General features: G+C 38.0%; 1 protein-coding gene across 2 annotated transcripts in view; it reads left to right on the forward strand.

Moving 5' to 3' along the window:
• The window catches only part of GK (glycerol kinase), a 71,917-nt gene extending 51,524 nt beyond the window's left edge, over positions 1-20,393 (forward strand). The window contains exons 13-20 of one of the 2 annotated variants that reach the window (XM_011222081.3): positions 8,948-9,026; positions 9,829-9,925; positions 10,447-10,531; positions 11,070-11,190; positions 11,301-11,444; positions 13,522-13,602; positions 17,400-17,486; positions 19,323-20,393. In XM_011222081.3, the coding sequence (XP_011220383.2) occupies positions 8,948-9,026; positions 9,829-9,925; positions 10,447-10,531; positions 11,070-11,190; positions 11,301-11,444; positions 13,522-13,602; positions 17,400-17,486; positions 19,323-19,333 (705 nt within the window). In that variant the 3' untranslated portion in view covers positions 19,334-20,393. The remainder of the gene's footprint in view (positions 1-8,947; positions 9,027-9,828; positions 9,926-10,446; positions 10,532-11,069; positions 11,191-11,300; positions 11,445-13,521; positions 13,603-17,399; positions 17,487-19,322) is intronic. The other variant, XM_034649606.1, reaches the window with a different exon arrangement.
• Positions 20,394-21,764: the final 1,371 nt, after the last annotated feature.

The raw sequence follows: 21,764 nt of genomic DNA on the forward strand, positions 1-21,764 counted from the left end.
GGAATATTTTTCCATCTTTTTATGTCTTCCTCAATATCTTTCAAAAGTGATCTATAGTTTCTAGGATATAGGTCCTTTACGTCTCTGGTTAAGTTAATTCCAAGGTAACGTATGGTTTTTGGTGTTATTGTAAATGGGATGGATTCCCTAATTTCTCTTTCTTCAGTCTCGTTATTCGTGTATAGAAATGCAACTGATTTCTGGGCATTGATTTTGTATCCTGCCACCTTACTGAATTGTTCTATAACTTCTAATAGTTTGGGAGTGGATTCCTTTGGGTTTTCCATATAGAGTATCATGTCATCTGCAAAGAGAGACAGTTTGACTTCTTCTTTGCCGATTTGGATACCTTTGATCCCTTTTTGTCTTCTGATTGCTGTTGCAAGGACTTCTAGTACTATGTTGAATAATAGTGGCGAGAGTGGGCATCCTTGTCGTGTTCCTGATCTTAAGGGAAAGGCTTCCAGCTTTTCCCCATTGAGAATAATGCTTGCAGTAGGCTTTTCATAGATGGCTTTTATGAGATTGAGAAATGTACCCTCTATTCCTACACTCTGAAGGGTTTTAATCAGGAAAGGATTCTGTATTTTGTCAAATGCTTTTTCTGCATCAGTTGAGGGGATCATATGGTTCTTGAGTCTTTTCTTGTTGATATGATGTATCACATTGATTGATTTGCGAGTGTTGAACCATGCTTGCATCCCAGGTATGAATCCCACTTGGTCATGATGGATAATCCTTTTAATGTACTGTTGGATTCTATTAGCAAGGATCTTGTTGAGGATTTTGGCATCCATATTCATTAGAGAAATCGGTCTGTAATTCTCCTTTTTGAGGGGGTCTTTGCCTGGTTTGGGGATCAAGGTAATATTAGCCTCATAGAATGAGTTTGGTAGCTTTCCTTCTGTTTCTATTTTTTGAAATAGCTTTAGGAGAATAGGTATTATTTCTTCTTTGAATGTTTGGTAGAATTCCCCAGGAAAACCGTCTGGGCCTGGAGTTTTATTATTTGGAAGGTTGTTTATCACTGACTCAATTTCTTCATAGTTAATTGGCCTGTTTAAGAAATCTATTTCTTCCTGTTTCAGTCTTGGTAGTTTATAGGTTTCCAGGAAGGCCTCCATCTCTTCCAGATTGCTTAGTTTTTTTGCATATAGCTGCTGATAAAAATTTCTAATAATCCTTCCAATTTCAATGGTGTTGGTCGTGACCTCTCCCTTTTCACTCATAATTTTAATAATTTCGGTCCTTTAATAATTTCGGTCCTCCCCCGTGCAGGTGGCCCGCCAGCCGCCCCCACGCGCGCTCCCGGAGCTCCCGTTCTCAGTCTGCTGTCTCAAGCATGCGGGTCCGCTGTCCGTCTGCTCCCCCGTGCAGGTGGCTACCGCTTCCCGGCGCCCTGACACGGTGGCTCCCTCCCCCTTCTGTTTATCTTCCGATATCTGTGCGCAGTTTCAAGGCTCCCCGCTTCGTACCTCGATACTCAGTGCTGGAGATGTTCATTTGTAGAAATCCAGATGATCCAGATGTATCTTCCTGCATCTCAGGCTGATTCCGTGGATGTTCCTACTGGTCTGGTACCCATCCAGCTCAACTCAGGGGACCGGCTGAAAAAGGGGTCCCCTACTCCTCCACCATCTTAACTCCCCTCCCACAGTATGTATTTTTGATGTGGCTTCTCTCACGCAACATCACATCTGTGAGGTTTCTCCGTGTTGTTACGTAGAGCTTTGACGTCATTCCTTTTCATCACCATATGAAAATGACACGGTTTGTATTTGTCCAACTGTTGATGAGCTTTTAGTTTTCTCTTTTCGTCTCTGATAGAAAATGTTGCTATGAACATTTTTGTATACCTCTCCTGTATACATCTTGCTGTAGGAGTAGAATTTGCAGGCGGTAGATTATGTGTATCTTCCCTTTGAGTGGATGACGCAAACCGTTTTTCACAGTGGAGGCAGCAAGCTACGCTGTCCACTACGGTCGTCTCCTCTTGTCTCTTCTAGAGTCGATCTCCCCTATTACACTCTTAAATTTCATTTAAGTAACTTCATTTCCACCAGTTTTAACTGGTTCTTTGTTCATATCCACCTGATCTTGTTTTATTTCTCTTTTCTTTTGATTAATAATTTCATGGCTTTTTTTTTTAATGGAAATCATGCCTTAATTTATCTCTTGAATTCTTCCAGCAGTGACTTATTTTAGAGTCCTTGTCAGAGTGGAGTGAATTCTCTTCTGGCTGTTAAGTTTTGTGGGCTGATTTCGTGATAATAAATTTCTTCGTGTGTTTTGGAATTTTTACTTCCGGTCTCATCTTCCATTAAGCCGCGGCCTTTGTCAGCAAATAGCTCTCTGTACACAAGCAGGAGAGCGCCACCTAGCCCCTGGCTTCAAGCATTGAAGCTGATTCTCTTCCTTGTCTTCCGCAAGCCACTTTGGACCCCTTTCCTCTGGAGGAGCCGGTTTCTGGCCCCCACTCCTGCTTCCTGACGCATACAGAAAACCGAAGCAGAACCCCCTGTGCTCAGTTGTGCGTTTCTGCTTCTGGCCGCCTCGACCGCGGCTCGGCATTTGAGTCAGCATGTGTTGTTTTGGTGTTCCCTTTTTACATTTTACCCTGTTAGCCTCTGTGTCTAGAGCAGAGGGAGGGGATTTTTAAAGTGCAAACTCACCATTTCTGATGTAGACATCACCAAGAGAATTTTTTTTCCCTTCCTTCTCCCCGGCATGTGATTCCTCTGGGCCTGATATGTCAACCTCTCTAGGTTCCTATTTTCAGTATCAGTAAAAAGGAATTGCAACACATGATCCTTGAGTTGCTCTAAGACTTTATTTTTTTAAGATTTTATTTATTTGTCAGAGAGAGAGCACAAGCAGAAGGAGCAACAGGCAGAGAGACAAGCAGACTCCCCGCTAAGCAGGGAGCCCAATGCAGGACTCGATCCCAGGACCCTGGGATCATGACCTGAGCCGAAGGCAGACGCTTAACCAACTGAGCCACCCAGACGTCCTGCTCTAAGACTTTAAACTCCTATTAAACTGCTTCAATTTGTCCCACTCTTTCGCTAGGAAATTTTCCTTTTTTTCTTTAAAGATTTTTTTTTTATTTTTAAGTAGTCTCTACACCCAACGTGGGGCTCGAACTCACAACCCGGAGATCAAGAGTTGCGCGCTCCACCAACTGAGCCAGCCAGATGCCCCCACTAGAAAATTTTTCTTAGTGGTGTGAGAGGTTGAAGCAAAATAGAGCAGTTGAGTAGGTCTGCCTTTTCTCTGCCATCTGTTAATAGGACACCATCTTCCTTAAGCCGTGCTTCTCCCTTCTGTTGTTTATCTTTTTCTAAATATTATTTCACAAAACAGAAATCCTTTGGGGGCCTTTAATATTTATGAAGTTGAGATTACTTAGGATTTGAGACTTCCACGTTCTGTACTGTGTCACTGAGATGCAAGTTCCCTGAGGCCACGGTACTTGTCTGTCTGCTTCATCACTCTGTTGGAGCAGGCTCGTGTGGACTAGATACTCAGTAAATATTGTCTATATACCAGGTCTTATGCCATTTTTCTCTTTTTAAACATGAGTTTCAAAAAGGGCTTCTGTATAGGCCCCCTTGGTTTCTTTAAAAGTCCCTTCCCCCATCTCCTTTGATATGATTTATCATTATAGCATTGAGATTTCCTTTTTAGAGTTTTTCATCCTTTTTTTAAAAGATTTTATTTATTAGAGAGTGAGGGAGAGAGAAAGAGAGCATGAGCAGGGGGAAGGGGTAGAGGGAGAGGGAGACTCCCCGCTGAGCAGGGAGCCCAACACAGGACTCAATCCCAGGACCCTGGGATCATGACCTGAGCCAAAGGCGCCCTGAGTTTTTCATCCTCCTTAAGCCAGATATTCCATTTTTGGTATAAGCCTATGTGTTAGTTATCTGTTGCTATATAACAGTTTTACCACAAATATAAGTGGTGTACAACCACTTATCTCACAAGGCTGCAGTCGAGGTGTTGGCTAAGGCTCTGGTCTCATCCAACGCTCTGCCTCCTTCTGGGCCCACTCACGCAGATTATTGACTGAATTCAGTTCCTCGTGGTAGTAGCACTGTGGTCTTCAGTTTCTTGGTAGTTGTCAGCTCAGAGGCTGCCCTCAGCTCCTAGAGGCCACCTGTAGTTTCTTCTCACATGAAGACCCCAACAGAGGACCCCTCTGCTTTCTCAAAGCCAGCAAGGAAGGGAGAGAGTCCAGACAGCAGCCGTGATAATCTTATAGAGCTTAATCACGTCTACTTCATCACGTGCCTCCCATCACCTTGACACGTGCTGTTGCTTGGAAGCAAGTCCTGAGTCCCACCGTGCTCAAGGAGAGAGGCTCCCACACGGGCATGAACACCAGGCGGTGGGGACCAATGGAGGCCACCTTCATTAAGAATCTGTCTGCCACAGCCTGTAAACGTGGTTCATGGACTTTTGTAATATACGTTCTTGGAAAGTATACTTTCTGAGCAGTAAATGCTTTTTATCTTAATTCCCTAACTTATTACTGAAGTATTAATAATATAGATTACATTTTAAAAATCATGCTCCTCAATTTAACTCTAGGTTTCTGTTCTCCTATGCAATTAAAAATGCTATGGAGTTAGATTTTGCATTCATAATCTTATACAAATTAAGTACAGTATAAATTATATACAGAGATACATATTACTGTCATATACACAAACCTATGTTTACCGTGCCTAATGGATGATTTTAAGCAATTTAAGGATAATCTTAATTTTACGTAATTTTTCTCCATACCCACTGATTTTAACCATAACTGCCTTATATCATACAACTACCCCACATCCTGAATTATCTCCTTTATATGGAGACTGTTCATGGCAAGAAGCTCTTGAGGAAAAGTATATTTGCCTGCTATGACATTACATCAGATCGACTTTATCATTTATTTATTTGTTTTTGTTTTTGTTTTTTAAAGATTTTAGTTATTTATTGGACAGGGAGAGACGAAGTGAGAGAGGGAACACCAGCATGGGGAGTGGGAGAGGGAGAAGCAGGCTTCCTGCTGAGCAGGGAGCCTGATGCAGGACTCAATCCCAGGGTCCTGGAATCATGACCTGAGCCAAAGGCAGACGTTTAATGACTGAGCCACCCAGGTGCCCCTATTTATTTGTTATTTATTTATTTTTAGAGAGAGAGCATGCACAAGCACAAGCAGGGGTGGGTGGAGGGGCAGAGGGAGAGGGAGAATCTTTTTTTATTATTATTTTATAAAGATTTTTATTTTTGTGCGAGAGAGAGGGCACACACGTAGGGGGAGCAGCAGGCAGAGGGAAAGAAGCAGGCTCCCGGCTGAGCAAGGAGCCCAATGTGGGACTCGATCCCAGGACCCTGGAATCATGACCTGAGCTGAAGGCAGATGTGTAACCAACTGAGCCACCCAGGTGCCCCCTACTTCATTATTTTTAATCTGTTCTTCCCATAGCCTGTTTCCTAGCCTTCTACTTTCCAGACTATGTATTTAGTTGGGTTTTTTTTTTAAGATTTTATTTATTTATTTGAGAGAGAGAGAGAGAACACGAGCGGGGTGGGAAGGAGCAGAGGGAGAGGAATAAGCAGACTCCCCGCTGAGCAGGGAGCCTGATGTGTGCCTGATCCCACGACACTTCAGATCATGACCTGAGCTAAAGGCAGATGCTTAACCGACTGAGTCACCCAGGCGCCCCTAGTTTTTAAATGATTTATTCTTCTTGTCCTGTTCATCATCTCATTTATTTTTCTTTATACCTTCTCATTTCTGTTATGTCTTTCTTAGAGTAAAACTATTCAGCTTGCATGCACCTTTCTCATAGGTCATGCCTTCGAATGAGAGTTCATTCATATTTGTAGACAATACACTAAAGTATTGGATCTTTATATTTAGGATATAATTGACAATAACTTATTTGATAGCAAGTAGACCGTCACCTTCTATCATTTTAGGTTTCTGTTCCTCCACTTTATCCCCTGCCTCTGAATTCAGAAGACCACATGTTTTGTGAATTTGGAGGTTTCTTTCATTTTTATTAATTTTTTAGAAGGCCAAAAACCATGTGTTATGTCCAGGTGCCAAAATTATATTCTTATTTCAGATAAGTGTTTTTAATCTACCTTTTATTTTCTTACATTGAATTTATTTTTTCACTTAAAACCAAACACTCCTATATACTTCTGATGACCAAATTTAAAATAATTTTTTTCTGGAGCCTTAAGAGTGGCTTTGTATTTTTTTTTCTTTTGTTTCAATCTAAGTAGTGCCCTCTGGCTCATGACCACTTACTTTTCATCAAAACCTTGATATTCCTTTTGCTAAAACAATATTGCTTCCTCTCCAAAAAAAAAAAAAATTAAGCCTATAGCATGCTGCCTTTTCAATGGAAATGAGGTTCATCAGCATTTGGTTTCCCAAAGTATAAAGTTCCCCTAGCTGATAACCACAAAACCATTCTGCTAGACTTTCACCCCAGCAGCTGTTTGAAGTTCATTAGTTTACTCACCTAAAAATATTGAAAATATTTACGTTTCTTGGTTAGATGCGATTTAGGCCCAGTGTCTTTTGAGAGTATAAAGAGAAAGGGACACCTGTTTCTTGAATTAGATCTAGAATTGTGCTGTCCAATATGGTAAGCCACTAGGAACATGTGGCTAGTCCAAATTGAGATGTGCTGTAGGTGTAAAATATATTCCTGATTTCAAAGACTTAGTACCAAAAAATCAAATGCCTCAATAATTTTTATATTGATTACATGTTGCAGTGATAGTATTTTTAATATATTGGTATATTACAGTTAATTTAACCTGTCTCATTTTACTTTTTTAATATGATAGCTACAAAAGTTAAATTATATATGTGGCTAACATTATATTTCTACTGAACAGTGCTGGTCTAGAAAATCTTACACATTTACTTGTTTTTAACAGCTACCATCTCTGAATTGTTTGCTTCCAAAGGAAATTTGAGAGTAAAATTCTAAAGTCTTTAGGTTTCCTTGATGGTTCCACTAAGTACCTAAATATATAACATATCAAAGTTAGGAAGTGTATTGAAAACTTCTCCAGAAAGAGACAGTGGGTTAGAGTCCCTTCAAGGTATTTGTTGAATTGGTTTTTTTCCATTCTAAAGCCTGGTTAAAATTTGCCTAGCGAGGGGCGCCTGGGTGGCTCAGTCGTTAAGCGTCTGCCTTCGGCTCAGGGCATGATCCCAGGGTCCTGGGATCAAGCCCCGCATTGGGCTTCCTGCTCGGTAGGAAGTCTGCTTCTCCCTCTCCCACTCCCGCTGCTTGTGTTCCCTCTCTCACTGTCTCTCTCTGTCAAATAAATAAATAAAATCTTTAAAAAAAAATTTGCCCAGTGATGTCAGATCTCTTCCTCAGTAATTTTTTATAGCTAAAAAGAGAATAGCTATATTCTATATAGCTATAAAGAGAATAATTGTGTTAGTCTGCAGCTTTGCAGTAACATATAGTGACTTGTTCTCATAGAAGCTGTGAATGGTAGAATGAATCATCATATTCCACGTCCAGTTTGTTTATATCCTGGAAATTAACAGCAAGAAGGGGTGACCATTTGTAATTCAGTTAATTGAATTAGAGGCAGGGAGGTAGGCAACACATAAAAAAACCATTCTGCTTTCTGCAATTAATATCACCCGATGTTTTTGTTTGGGGTGACTCTGTGGAAGCAATTTACATTAATAATCTATATGAATAAAACATCAGAACCAAAAAACTTTTTTTGAAATTCCTGATGGTTTGTGCTGGTACTTTTTTTTTCTCCCCCTCAGGATCTTTTTATAATAGCTTTATCGAGCTATAATTCACATATTGCATGATTCGCCCTTTTAAAGTATACAGTTCAGTGGTTTTCAGTATACACAGGGTCAGGCAACTATCACCACAGTCAAACATTAGAACATTTTCATCACCCCAAAGAATAACCACGCCACCCCAACCCTAAGCAACCAGTAATCTACTTTTTGTCTCTATGGATATGCTTACTGTGGACATTTCCTATGAATGGAATCGTGCACTTTACGGTCTTTTGTGACTGGCTCCTTTCACTTAGCATAATATTTTCAAGGTTCACGTTATAGCAGAACTTCCTTCCTTCTTGTGACCAAATAATATTCCCTTGTGCGGATATACTGTATTTATTTGTCCATTCATCAGTCAGTGGAATTTGGATATACTTTTTTAACACATAAAAAATTCATGAAACTAATATTTACATTCAGTAATAACCTTCCCCTCCATGCTCATGTCAAGCCTCACAGTAGTTTAAGGTATTGTGATAGTCACCGCCGTTTTATAGGTCATGAGACGGAGGTTCACTAAGCCTAACTAATCAGCCTAAGATCACACAGCAGTTAAGAACTAGAACTTGGACTCAACGCCTGTTCATCCGACTCCAAAGTGTGTGTTTTTCTTCCTTATTGCCACAGCTTCCTCCCCCGCCTCCCCATGCCATGGTGATTTTGTTGAATAATTACTTTGTAGTTAGCTTCTTCGCTAACTTTTTTGTTGCTGTTGCTTGATTTAATATACTGTTAGATACAGGAAATGGTTTTGAAAAAAACCTTTAATGTGGCCTCTCCTGATAACTCGGTGGATAAGGCGGGAATGCTTTCTGGGTGATAATCTACCTCATAGTTCAGCAACAGTCCATAGAACAACAGATCGTACAGGTCCAAGGGTGTGCTGGAGGGCTCACTTCTTTGCCCTGTCTCATGAGAAAACTTCTCTAAAGACTTATATAAAACTATGTTTGCGTTAGACCTCCTTTATGATATTTGTTAAAGCCCCAAAGTTGACCTTTTAAAATTGTATCCATCTTGGAGTGTCATACATTGAGAAATGCTCAATAAAATCTTTTTATAGTGATAACGTATATTCCCTCTGGGCTTCCTTTTCTTTCATAGGGTTCTGTAGCTATAGCTGGTGCTGTTATTCGCTGGCTAAGAGACAATCTTGGAATTATAAAAACCTCAGAGGAAATTGGTGAGTATGTTCTAACAAAGCATTAGCATCTAAAGAATGAAAATTTTTAATATTTTACCTTTGCAGTCTGTTAATACTTATACTTTGAGCCATATGTGGGGTTAAATGGTATGGATTCCTCTTACGAGTTGGATTTATACATAAAAGACTATTTTGTGAACATTTGTAAAACAACAAATTGACATCATTAGTGGTGGCTATTAACAAGCTGGCAAGGGAGGGCATAAAAATGACCCAAGCATAATGGAAGAGCAAAGATGGCCAGAAAATCTGCAAGTAAAGTAGTCCAGTTACATTTGTCTGATGATGAGAAAGAACTTTAACTCTTAGATTGGAGTGAGCATTCAAACCCCAGTGCCTATCATTTAACTATTACTATGGCTATTTTCAGTGTGGATGGTTGTTTTTGAACTCATCTAGGCCCCCTTTCATCTACTTGTTTACTTCAGCCTGAAGGTGAGACAATCGGAAACACATTTCTTACTGGGGCTGCGCTGGAGGCTACTTTTTCATCTCGTAGTCAACAACCTTAGAAATAGTGGAAATGAGTTAAAATATCTTAATGAAACCTATCCAGTTCCTTTACATCTTGGCCTGGGTCACATTGTAGTGGGAGGTGTTCCATGTGGGGCAGTTTGTTTCTGTCGCTCCTAGCTTACATCTTTAAGTAGGAACATTTTGCTCTACTAGTGAGTGAGAAATCAAAAGCTGTGTCCTAATTTTTTATACAGATATGTGTATTGACTAAAGTAATAGAATATTTGAGAGTGATTTTTGTTTCTCTCTCTTTTTTTAATATTAGAAAAACTTGCTAAAGAAGTAGGTACTTCTTATGGCTGCTATTTCGTCCCCGCGTTTTCAGGGTTATACGCACCTTACTGGGAGCCCAGTGCGAGAGGGTAAGAAGTCAATATGAGGTATGCTTTTACGGGGCTTGATTTATGTACTAAATGAGCTAGTAACTTATGAGTTACTGGTTTCCTATCCATTTTCAGATGATTTTAAAGTGTTGAGGAAACGTTTTCTGTTAGGAGAGTACTAATTTCAGAAACTTTAAATGGCAAGAAATTATAAATTATCTGACAATAAGCCCCTGCCACATCCGTGTTGGTGTTATGCTCTTTTATCTCAAGGCATCTGCCATTTATGTACCCAGGGGACATCGTCTAGATGAATTCTGATTTGGTGTTGCCTGATTGTCATCTGTTCATTTGGATTCGGGACTTTTTCCTATGTGGATGTGGATCGTGGACCATAAGGACTTTCCAAGCTGTTCAGTGTTAATGTCCAGTTTTTTTAATGTGCATTTTTCCCCTGATCCTCTCCATCTACTAAAGTCAGCCTTTCCACATTCACAGCATTTCAGATTGATGACTCGTGTACTCCACTCTAATCTGAAAAATCTTCCTGTGTGTTTTAGGATCATCTGTGGGCTCACTCAGTTCACCAATAAATGCCATATTGCTTTTGCTGCATTAGAAGCTGTTTGTTTCCAAACCCGGGAGGTAATAATAATGGCTTTTTTTTTCTTGCACTTCATCCACTTTTATCACTTTCAAACAAATGATATATTAATGCTGAAAATTTATTAAATACTTCATTATTAAATACCTCATCAAAAATTAAGCCTGCCTAAGCTCTCTTCAAGTAAATACAAGTTTCTCCTTTTTCTTAGCTGTCATTACCTTCTGAGTTCCTGTCATCTGCCAGGCGCTGGGTGTTTTACAGTTAGGGGGATGTTGAGTAGAGCATGTTAGGTGAAGGAAATAAATAGCACAAATACAGGCATCAAGGCAGGAAACCAGGGTGCAAAATTGGGGTGTTTGTCATGGCTGGCTCTATGGGTGCGGGCAGAGGGGTAGTGAGACGAAACGCTGGTGTGACTGCATGAAAGAAGGCTTGGAAGATGAGAATAAAAAACCTGAATTCGATTCTGTAGGCTTTGGGAAGCTCCTGAGGGTGTTTGAGTAGAAGACTGCCATTTTCAGAGATGTCACTATGGAATAGTAGTTGAATTACGTTCATTGCGTTGGTTTATTTAAGATTTTGGATGCCATGAACCGCGACTGTGGAATTCCACTCAGTCATTTGCAGGTAGATGGAGGAATGACCAACAACAAAATTCTTATGCAGCTGCAAGCAGACATTCTGTATATCCCAGTAGGTCAGTAAGCCTTCTTTCCTTTACCTTTCGAGAGTAATATTTCTTTCGGAAGAACTGGTATTTTAGGCATATGTAACTTCAAAGATGTTGATGTCGCCATCTTCCCTCAGTGAAGCCCTCGATGCCCGAAACAACTGCCCTGGGAGCTGCCATGGCAGCAGGGGCTGCAGAAGGAGTTGGCGTTTGGAGTCTTGAACCCGAGGATCTATCAGCAGTCACAATGGAGCGGTTTGAACCCCAGATCAATGCTGAGGGTATGTTTAAAAAATGAAAATTTAGGGGCGTCCGGCTGGCTCAGTTGGTAGAGCACACGTGACTCTTGATCTTGCAATCATGGGTTCGAGTGCCACGCTGGGTATAGAGATTACTTAAAATATTTTTTAAAATGTAAATTTAGTGGTATACCATGGAAAGGAGAGAGAGTTTGCTTTTCTGTTTATTCTTAAGTTCAGAAACCAAGTAAAATAGCAAATGCTACGATGTTAGATTGGCTACTAAGAATATTGGGGTACACTGAGTATGAATGGGGGTAAAAGTTCCTTATTATAAAAAAAAAACTTTCAAAATCACTTTTTTTGCCATTCACTTCTACTGTTTACAGTCCTTTTCATGCCGAAGGATAACACTGCTTCTAGCTTGCTAACATAGCCTTTTTTAAAAAGTAAGCAGGGAGATAGATCAGCCATGGAGCTGACCATCTTTGGTGCCCGTGGCCCAGTTTCAGGACATGATTAGCTGGTCTAAGGGACATCCTGGTAATTTATAAGCCCAGCAGAGCTAGTCTGACAAAAGCAGCAACAGTGTAAATAAACAAGCCTCAGATACTTGATTCACTGTCCTAACGAGCTAAGCTAAGCCACAAGCTCTGACCGACACCTTTTTAAAATACAGTGGTGCATCGATTAAATTGAAATAAATGTGAGTACAGAAATAAGGCTTTAAATATATCGAATTTGATTTTATAACTTTTTAAAAACCTATCTATAAAATCACATCAAAGTAGATTTTGCACTACTGGGAAATAAGCTTTCAAATGCATTTCTCTTTAATTTTCTGGAAGACTAAGCCAGCACTTCTTAATTTTATTCCTTCCCACATACAAGAAAATGAATTGTGACACTAGTAATTTTATAGTCAGACAGTATACCATGTAACTTTATGTAGAAATGTGTTTCAAAATCTGATATGCTACCTATAAATAATTTTTACTTTTTAATATTGGATTAAATGGGGGCTCAAAAAATATTCTACTTCTGAAAAAAATCAGTTTTTTAATAAACAAATAACGTTCAGAGTGAGTATATGGTCTCCAGATGCTAATCCCACTCTTAAAACAAAGAAGTTTTGAGCAAAGGTTTTCCTGTTTTCTGAGGACAGCCTTCTTTGCCATTTTTTAAGGCCTCAGCCCAGAGCTGGTCAGTTATGTCAGCTGTCCTTCCCTTCAGCAGCTCCACTTGTTCGTTCTCCAGCAAACTTGTTGTAGAGCCGAGTACAGGCAAGAAATTGTCCTGATGTGGGGATGTAGAGATGAAAAAGGCAAAGTCCTTACCCTTCAGGAGACTCACATATGTTGGGAGAGGCAGACAAAGCCATGACAGTTCGCTGTGGTGGCTGATAGTCTGAGATGTGTGGGAAGTGCTGTTGGGAAGATGGAGGAGGGATGTAAGTGGGACGCTGGAAAGCTTTCTGAAGCGAGTGATGCTTGAGCAGTGTCGCCCAGGTGTCACAGGCTTCAGGTGTTATGGAAAGGCTGGGAGGCCTGACAGGGATGCCTTCCCGCATGCCTCCCCATATAACTAGGAGGAGTATGTGTGGGTAGACACACCAACGGTGCCCATTTCTGTTTAGTCCTCTTACTGTGCACTTCCATCATAAAAAAAATCCTGCCTCACAGGAGTGCAGTTTGAATCCTGTGAGAAATCAATACTTGTTAAATCCTTTGGCTAGACCGACTAATAATTCTCCTTCTAGTCTTTCCACATTACAGTATACCCCTTCTCTGTATATCAAGCTTCCCCCGCTTCCTCCCCACAAGGAAGAGAGAACGGATCCAATGGGAATCCCTCTCTAATTCATCACCACTCGTGTGGGAATGGCCTGGTCTTCACAGGTAGCTTGGCTCCCAGTCTCCCTTCACCCCGCACACCATGCTGAATTTCCCCTCCTCCTTCCAGCAGGTATCTCTCCCAGATCCGAGTTCTGGTAAAGCCCCATGCCAGTTGAATACGTGTCACAATTTGTTGAAAATGCTGAGTGAACATAAGTATGGTGCTTAGACTATCTCCGTAAACTACTTTTCAGATGTGTGTTTTTCCTACCTTCTGTTTCTAGAAAGTGAAATTCGTTACTCTACATGGAAGAAAGCCGTGATGAAGTCAGTGGGTTGGGTTACAACTCAGTCTTCAGAAAGTGGTAAAAATGTTTTTATTATTCTTGCCGTTTTGCCTTAGTATGTTAAATAACTTATTTAAGTATCTAACCATTTACAGTTAGCAAGGCTGCTCTGAAGAAAAGCATTATCATATGTCCAGAGTTGCTAACATTTTGAAAACACTTTAAAGTTCTAAACATTAAATGTAAATTATCAGATAGATATATACTTAATTCTATCCTGCCCTCTCTTTTCCTTATTAGTTTTTTCCTGGTACTTCAGTGGGTAACTGAGCTTTCTAAAAGTAAAACTGTTTCTTTCTTCTCAATGAAAAAGAAAATCAACTAGAGTCTTCCTTTTCTTTATTTTTTTTTCACTTAAGTGTCTTCTTTTACCTTTTTGGGAGGCTGTCTTCATGGCCTGAACAAACCAAAACTTAAGATAATTTCAGAATATATTTTTCTACTTCCTAGGCTGATTCCAAGTTCTTAGTGAATGTACATTATGAGAACTCATTGGAATCAGAGAGGAAGAAATGTACCAAATAGTAAATTAGAAGTGTCATAATAGATTGGGAAATGCTTTTGGCAGAAAATAGAAAACTAGTTTTTTCAATCACTTAAGTAGGAAGGTATTGAGCTTAAGTAAACCATTCAGTTGTAGACAGCCTGAAGCTGCCTTTACTATGCACTTGATAATTAAACAGACTTAAACATGCCTAAAATGCCATAATATTTTAATTCTTTGCTAAATGAAGATTTAGAACATAATAAATAGAATAATCTCCAATAATATATTGAAGCATACACTTTAATGGAGAAGAGTTTTTAAATGAAATATTACCTGCCTTCCAACCCAAAAGTGAATATAGAATTACTTTTACTGTATCTGGCTTTTAGGAGACACTTCTGGAACCATCCATTACCGCAGATCACTGATCTGTATTTTCAGTCCTGGATGTTCCTACCTGAAGCTTTTTTTCCTCCTAAATAAGCTTAATATCCTTTCTCTTTAAAACTTTTGTTCTGAGATTCAGTTTCCTTTCCACAATGGTGGCAAAGCTTTTCTTACTAAGACCTTTTGGGATTTTGAGACCCTTTATAACAAAACTTCACAATCGCAAGTGTTTTCTTAGTCCGGTGCTAGTTGCTGTGCATGATACAACATGGACCCTGATTTATGTTCTAATTGCCCTTAATCATTGGCTGATGAGAAGTCGAGTCCTATGATTTCGTTGACTTGTTGGATTTTTTTAAATGGCACCGTCACCCCTTTGTCCCTCCCTGCACCACAGTGCCACACACACACACACACACGCACACACACACACACACACACTTCTTACTAGCTAGCAGTTGAAGATCAATTTTAATTGCAAAATTCCCACAAAACCAATGGATCATTTTCACTTTGTTTGCATACCTTACTGTCAGTGAATTTAAAACATAAGGAAAAGTTGATGAAAGAAAATTGCATGATTTCTTTAGTTTCTGCTATTGAAAGTTTTAGATTTTTCACATTTTGTTTTTTTCAGACTGCAGTGCATTTTTTAGATTTATGAAACACACTCTATAATATTGAGTCTCTAAGCTGTGTAATAAACTCAGAATTATATTCAATTAGTGACATGCTAATTGTATTTCTTTAAGTAGTGTAAACTATATATAACTATGTATCAATAAGCTATATAATAGCAGCAGTACAGATAGAATCCTATTTTGATAATCTTGAAAGGGTATTAAAATTGCTACCTGGTCTTTCATGCTCTTTAAATTGCTTTAATTTAGGGAAAATATTATGTTAGCTTAATTTCCGAAGCGTTTTGCCACTTTTGAAGCAGTCATATTTATTTTCTTATTTCTAACTCTATTTGAATATACTGTAAACAATTTTTAATATACATTTTGACATGTGTTTAAAATGTTGTAGAAGTGATTGGGGATTTGATACTTTTTAGAGAGATCTTATCATAAATGATAAGCTTGGCTTTGTACTCCAAACACACCAAAACAACATTTGGAAAACAGGTCAAATTGGTTTAAAATGCACAGCTATCAAATAACAAATAAGTGTGTGTCTGTGCGTGTGACCAAAAAGGATATATTTTCATTAAATAAATGCTACCTGTTGGCTAACTGAACATAATAAAAAAAAATAAAATAAAAAGAAATTTAGAAATAAATGCCACCTAAATTGGTAAGGACTCGTGAATGCAGATAGTCCTTGGGGTCCTCTCTGCAAACTAGAATTTGCTGTAGCCGCATCAGGAAATTAATGATTAGAACTTAGCTTAACTGAAAAAAAAAAAAAAAAGAACTTAGCATAACTGATGGCTTGCTCTAAAAGAACGAGAATATTGTTCCCTTTCCTAAAATCAAATTAAAATGTGGTCTCCACAAATATGGAAACAAAAGAAAACCTTGGTTTTATCTGAGAAATAACATAAGCAGTGGTAAAATGGAGAAAAATGGTTTATACCCCTCTTTTAATCTATCTTCTAAGGGAAAGAAGTATATAGTGAAGGGAAAAAAACAATCCTCTCCCAAAAAGACAAATAAATGACTATCGTCATTTTATTATATCAAAAACTATGCCTGTAGCAAATCTTTAGCTAGCTGCATTTCACTGAAGCCCTTTCATCCAGTGGTTGTATATTCTTAAAACTTGGAGGTTAAGTTTGAATGTGCTTCTTTTTTAAAGAGCATTAAATAATATAGATACATAATTTTTAAATTCAAGTAAAGCATAAATAAAGAATATTCTTTAAAGGAAGGGATTTTGACAGAAGTTAGGTTAGAAAATACCAACACAACCATATTCTCAGGCAATTTTTTAAAAACGTGGATTCACAGGGCACCTGGCTGGCTTAATAGGTAGAACTTGCGACTCTTGATCTTGGGATCATGAGTTTGAACCCCATGTTGGGTGTCTAGTTTACATACATACATACATACATAGAATTAAAAAAAATTGGGGCTGCCTGGGTGGCTCAGTTGGTTAAGCATCTGACTTTGGCTCAGGCCTTGATCTCGGGCCCTGGAATGGAGCCCTGCGTGGGGTTCCACGCTCAGCGGGGAGCCTGCTTCTCCCTCTCCCTCTGCCCTTCCCACTGCTCGTGCTCTGTCTCTGAAATAAATAAATAAAATTTTTCTAAAAATACATGGATTCGTACAACTTAGTTTTTAAGATTTTATTTTTAAGTGATCTCTGCACTCAACATGGGGCTCGAACTCACAACCCCGAGATCAAGAGTCCCACACTCCACAGATTGAGCCAGTCAGGTGCCCCTTTACGATTTAGTTTTTAAATTACAGTAATATTAATTGTGAGGTGCATTTCCTTACGTAGCAAATTCTGTTTAAAAAAGAAAACAAAACCAATATTTTAGCAAAAATAGGGTTTGAAGTTCATTTCCAGTAGACCAGTGTAACTCTTCTCTGATAGCTAAAGGATCTCTAATTTGAATCTTGGGGGAATTGGGTTGCTCATTTAGTATATTTGGGGTAAGAATCAAAAAAGCTAAAATCAATCAGCCTCCCAAAAAGTTCTCCATCAACTCTCTTCAGCTTTGCCAGTGGAAGGCTTATGTGGGTTTGTATATGTATTATGTTCTTGGCTACCTGTGGCATGCTATCCGTATTGTTTGTTAACTGTCATAAGCCTTCAATATTGATTATATTTTTGATTTGAAGTAATAAATCTGCTAGCTTTTATGAATATACTATTTTTATAACTTATTTTGTTTTGCTGTCATGTGATTCTTAACACAAATATTGTAATTATGTGTCTCTCTTTTGGTTTGCTTGACTGGAATTCCCTTCTACTTGGATGACCACAGGTGACCCTAGTATCTTCTGTAGTCTACCCTTGGGCTTTTTTATAGTGAGTAGCATGGTAATGTTAATCGGAGCAAGGTACTTCTCAGGTCAGTTACTCTTTAAATTAGACAATTTTATTAGTTAGCACTAATGTATTTGTGTATAACTTGGCAGAAAATGTTTAGTGTTTTTCATTCTTCCTGTGCTGAGGAACCTGGAAAATCCATGAAAGGTCTGATTTGTTAGACCAATTAATCTTTCGGGGCAGTCAGAATTGAGGACTGTGGCTCTGCTTAATTCTTTTATTATTAGTAGATGGCAGTTTCTTTGAGGGGCTACCTTCTGCTGTCAGCTGAGGCCGGAAGCAGAAGTGAAAGTACCGCTGTGAGAGCTTACATGAAAGCACTTTCAGAGTGACAGATGAACGTAAAAGTATGATTTTTGACGCTAATTAAATTGGCTTTCAAACATATGTAAGAAAACTTGCTCTGCAAGTCTAAATATTTCAGTTCTGCTAAGAGTTTCCACCATAGTATGTTAGCAGAGTCTCTGGAAAACTCTAAAATTGGGCAACATGTATAGTTGCTTTTATTTTAGTTAGAAGAATATATTTTGTGAGATGAAGTTTTAAAAACTATTGCTAAAATAATTGGAGTCAAAATTAAAACAAATTATTTGTTGCACATTGACTTTTGCATATTCTTAGAAAAATAAAACTGCTAAGCATGTTATAAAGTACGTTGCATAACCTGTGATCATTTAAATGTAATAATCGTTTGGGGGAGCTATTCCTGATGATAGCTCGATTTTTCTTTCAAATGAGGCTTAAGGGCTTACGTGGCAAAGACTTATTCCATATGTTACCAAGAAAGTGAAATGTTTTTTAAATCTTCATAATTAAGGAAAGGGTTGAATTATTTCTCTTAATTAAGTAGATGTTGACCTGGGTTTAACATGTAAAATGCAAACTTCATTGATACGGAGGGAACATCTGATTGTAGACATCGGACAAGCCTTAACTCAGCTTGACATCATTAGTGTAAAACTATATATAAGGATGGAACGAAAATTATTTACAAGAGCAGAACATTAGATTATCTTTTAATGATAAAATATGAGTTACTTGCATGAGCACTTTAGACTACCATTTTCTGTATCCTTCATATTTGGAATAAGGTTATTCAAATCTGCTTTCATGAAAACAATACCTTATGTTGGTATTAGTGCTTTCTACCTTCTGAAGGGCTTCTGTATACATAAGTCTATACAGAATTCACAGATGTCTGTTTTCTTTCTGCTTCTTGCGAAAGTTTGGTGGAAAAGTCCAAATACTGTACTTTTCCAAAACATCCAAAATGGATATCCAAAAATATTTTCCAAATATTGTGATAATCCAAAAATAAGTGATTTAGGTTTATAAAGAAACTTATGAGTTGTTTTAAGAAAAGTTCTATCATTTTTATTATCCTGGGTTTTTTTGGCTGCATAATGATGGTATGGAAAGGGGGCAAAAATATTGCAACTGAATGTTTTCATTGATTTTTTTTCTGTTTCCCCCTTGGTACCATGAAGGGTGAAGAGGCCTACTCTTTATCAAAATTGAGACATATAGCTTATCTCTAAGCTAAGGGATACATTACTTGTCTAAATTCCTGAGCTTCCAAATGGATATGGTTACTATCTTTAGGTTCTCTCTCTTGGTAACATATGCTGAGATTTGAGAACAGTGGGAATAGCTTGCCTTGGTAAAGAAGTAGCAATAGTGTTAATATTTGCTAATTTTGGAATTGGCCTAGTTATATTTGTTGCATTTTAACTGTGAGGCAGTATTTAGAAATCATGTGGAATGTGTAGCTCAGATGATTGAATAGTCTTCGTTGCCTTAGCTTCTAAGTTGCATGTACGTTGTTATTGATATATGTGGTTTTTGTCCCCCATTTTAGGTATCCCGTAAATGATACCAACTCATGGATTCCAAAGATGCGAGCTCTTTGCCTAATGAGAGAATCCAGCGATTATCTCTTAATGTGATGACACTATTCATAGACTCTGATTTTATTTATAAGCCACTTGCTGCATGACCCTCCAAGTAGACCTGTGGCTTGAAATAAAGAAAATGCAGCAGAAAGAATGCTATAGAAACATTTGGTGTGTTTTTTAACATCAAGAGTTAAGATTGGACCAGCCACCTTGGGGGCTGACCCCTCCTTTGCCATCGCATCCTGCCCCATTCCCTCTGAGATCTAGGAAGAATTCAGGTCCTTCATTGGAATCTTTCATCAAACACTCAAACGCTGATGGCCTAGGATTTGATTCTCTGCACTACACACACATGACTAAGGGGTGATTGACTAACCAGCTAAAACTGAGTGGCTTTTTGTTTTGTTTCTTTTTAACAGACCCTAGAAGTCCTCTTTTCTGCGTATTAAAGAGACCACAATATCTTCCCTGAATGTTTAAATGGACACCTCTACTAAATTCTTAAAACGGAAATTTAGTACTCTCATAGCTTAGATATTTTCCAGAAAGGTATTTGCCAAAACTGAAGTTCTTCAGACATTTTACATGACCTTGCTAATGTCACTGAATTGCTGTCTGGGTCTTCTAGGGAAGGACACTTCTCCCTTTCTTTTTTCATCTCTCCTTTTTATATTTTTCACTTTGTATGTATAACATACATGCCTATATATATTTTATATACTGAGGGCAGCCCATTTATAAATTAAGAGTACATTTTACATGATCTCACTAATTACACTGAATTTCTGTCTGGATCTTTCAAGGAAGAACACTTTTTCTTTTAATCTCTCCTTTTTATATTTCTTACTTTGTATGTATAACATACATGCCTATATATTTTATATACAGAGGGTAGCCCGTTTATAAATTCAGAGCACATTGTATTCAGTACGTTATAATGGGGCTGGTCTTAAGTGGACCGCTATGTGTATAAATATTTTGGGGAAAACACTGTATACATTTTTGGGCAACGGTTATGCATATTTACAGGGAGATACTTTTTCTTAAAGAGCCAGCATTTAAAGTTTAAGTATATGTTCTATGTCAATACATGAAAATGTACTTTATTGTGACTTCAACTATATTTCTTATACCTTACCTTTTTATTTAATTGTTTTAGCTGGATATATGTCTTTAAAAAAGGAAAAAGGCAAAACTGTGGAATTCTACGGTAAATATGTTTTCAAACAAACACTAGTCCATATAAAGTTATCTTCCTTTGATGTAATTTGAGACATATTTGGGATTCTTTTGAGGGGATAGCAAAAAAGTGTAAACACATAAGTAGAAGAAAACCTTGGGAATAAAGCCAAGAATCTCTTTCTATCCATATATGTTATTAATTGCTGGTAAGTAAGTAGAATTTCTATTTGGGATCACAGAGAATTATCTCCACTTACTGTCCTAGTACAACTGAAGAAAGGTTTGCAATTAGAAATGGCTTCCAGTGAAACCAAGAATTTCTCAAAATATTTAGTATTACATGTTATAAAAAACCTACTTAATCTAGCATCTTATTGTCAGTTTTTAAAACCTTAAAATTAATTTCTGTTTACTACAAATAAGAAAATACTGCCTCCTGATATTCAACCAGTGCTGAAAATGGGAAAATATTTATATATTACTATAAAAGGTTTGGTTTGGTTTGGAATTAATAGTAGCTGGCATTTGCAGTTCTGATTGTGCTGTTTCCAAATTATTCAATCTACTTGGGTTTTATTGATGCAGCTGCCACTTGAGTGACAAAAATATTATAGAAAGGTACTGTGAAATTATTACTTTGTGATGAGGATACTTTTAAACATAATTATGTTTCTACAAAAGTAGGTTGAGTTCATTGTAAATAATTGTTAAATCACTGTTCAAATAATTTTAAGATTCCATTAATTTTCTATAAATTGCAATATTTATAAATGTTTGAAACTGTACACATTGGTATTTAATGATAAATTGACTTAAAATAAATTGACCCCTCATTCTTACTTGCATTTCTCATTTATAGACCAGAACTTAAAATCAAAGTTAAATCCAGAAGGATGTTTCAGGAAACATAAAACTCCACTGTTAGCCCTTAATCAGGCACACTCCGAAGAACTGACCAAGAGCCTGGGAAGTAGTTTCTGAAATGATAAGCACCTTAATCATGCGAGTGGAAAAGATTACACTGTTCCATCTCAGCATCCAGAAAATACCTGGTGAGGTCAGAAATCATGATCACTTAGGACTAGCCATGCCTTTCTGCCGATTTCTTTCTGTTCCGTCTTGGTTGGCCAGTGGAGTCAAGTGTGCCATTGTTCTCTCAACCCGATAGCCAATACCTCAATCTTTTGTTCTTCAGTTAATCAGCAAAAGAAGTAAATGCACCT

Source organism: Ailuropoda melanoleuca, chromosome X (assembly GCF_002007445.2).
Source record: "Ailuropoda melanoleuca isolate Jingjing chromosome X, ASM200744v2, whole genome shotgun sequence".
NCBI classification, from domain to species: Eukaryota; Metazoa; Chordata; class Mammalia; order Carnivora; family Ursidae; genus Ailuropoda; species Ailuropoda melanoleuca.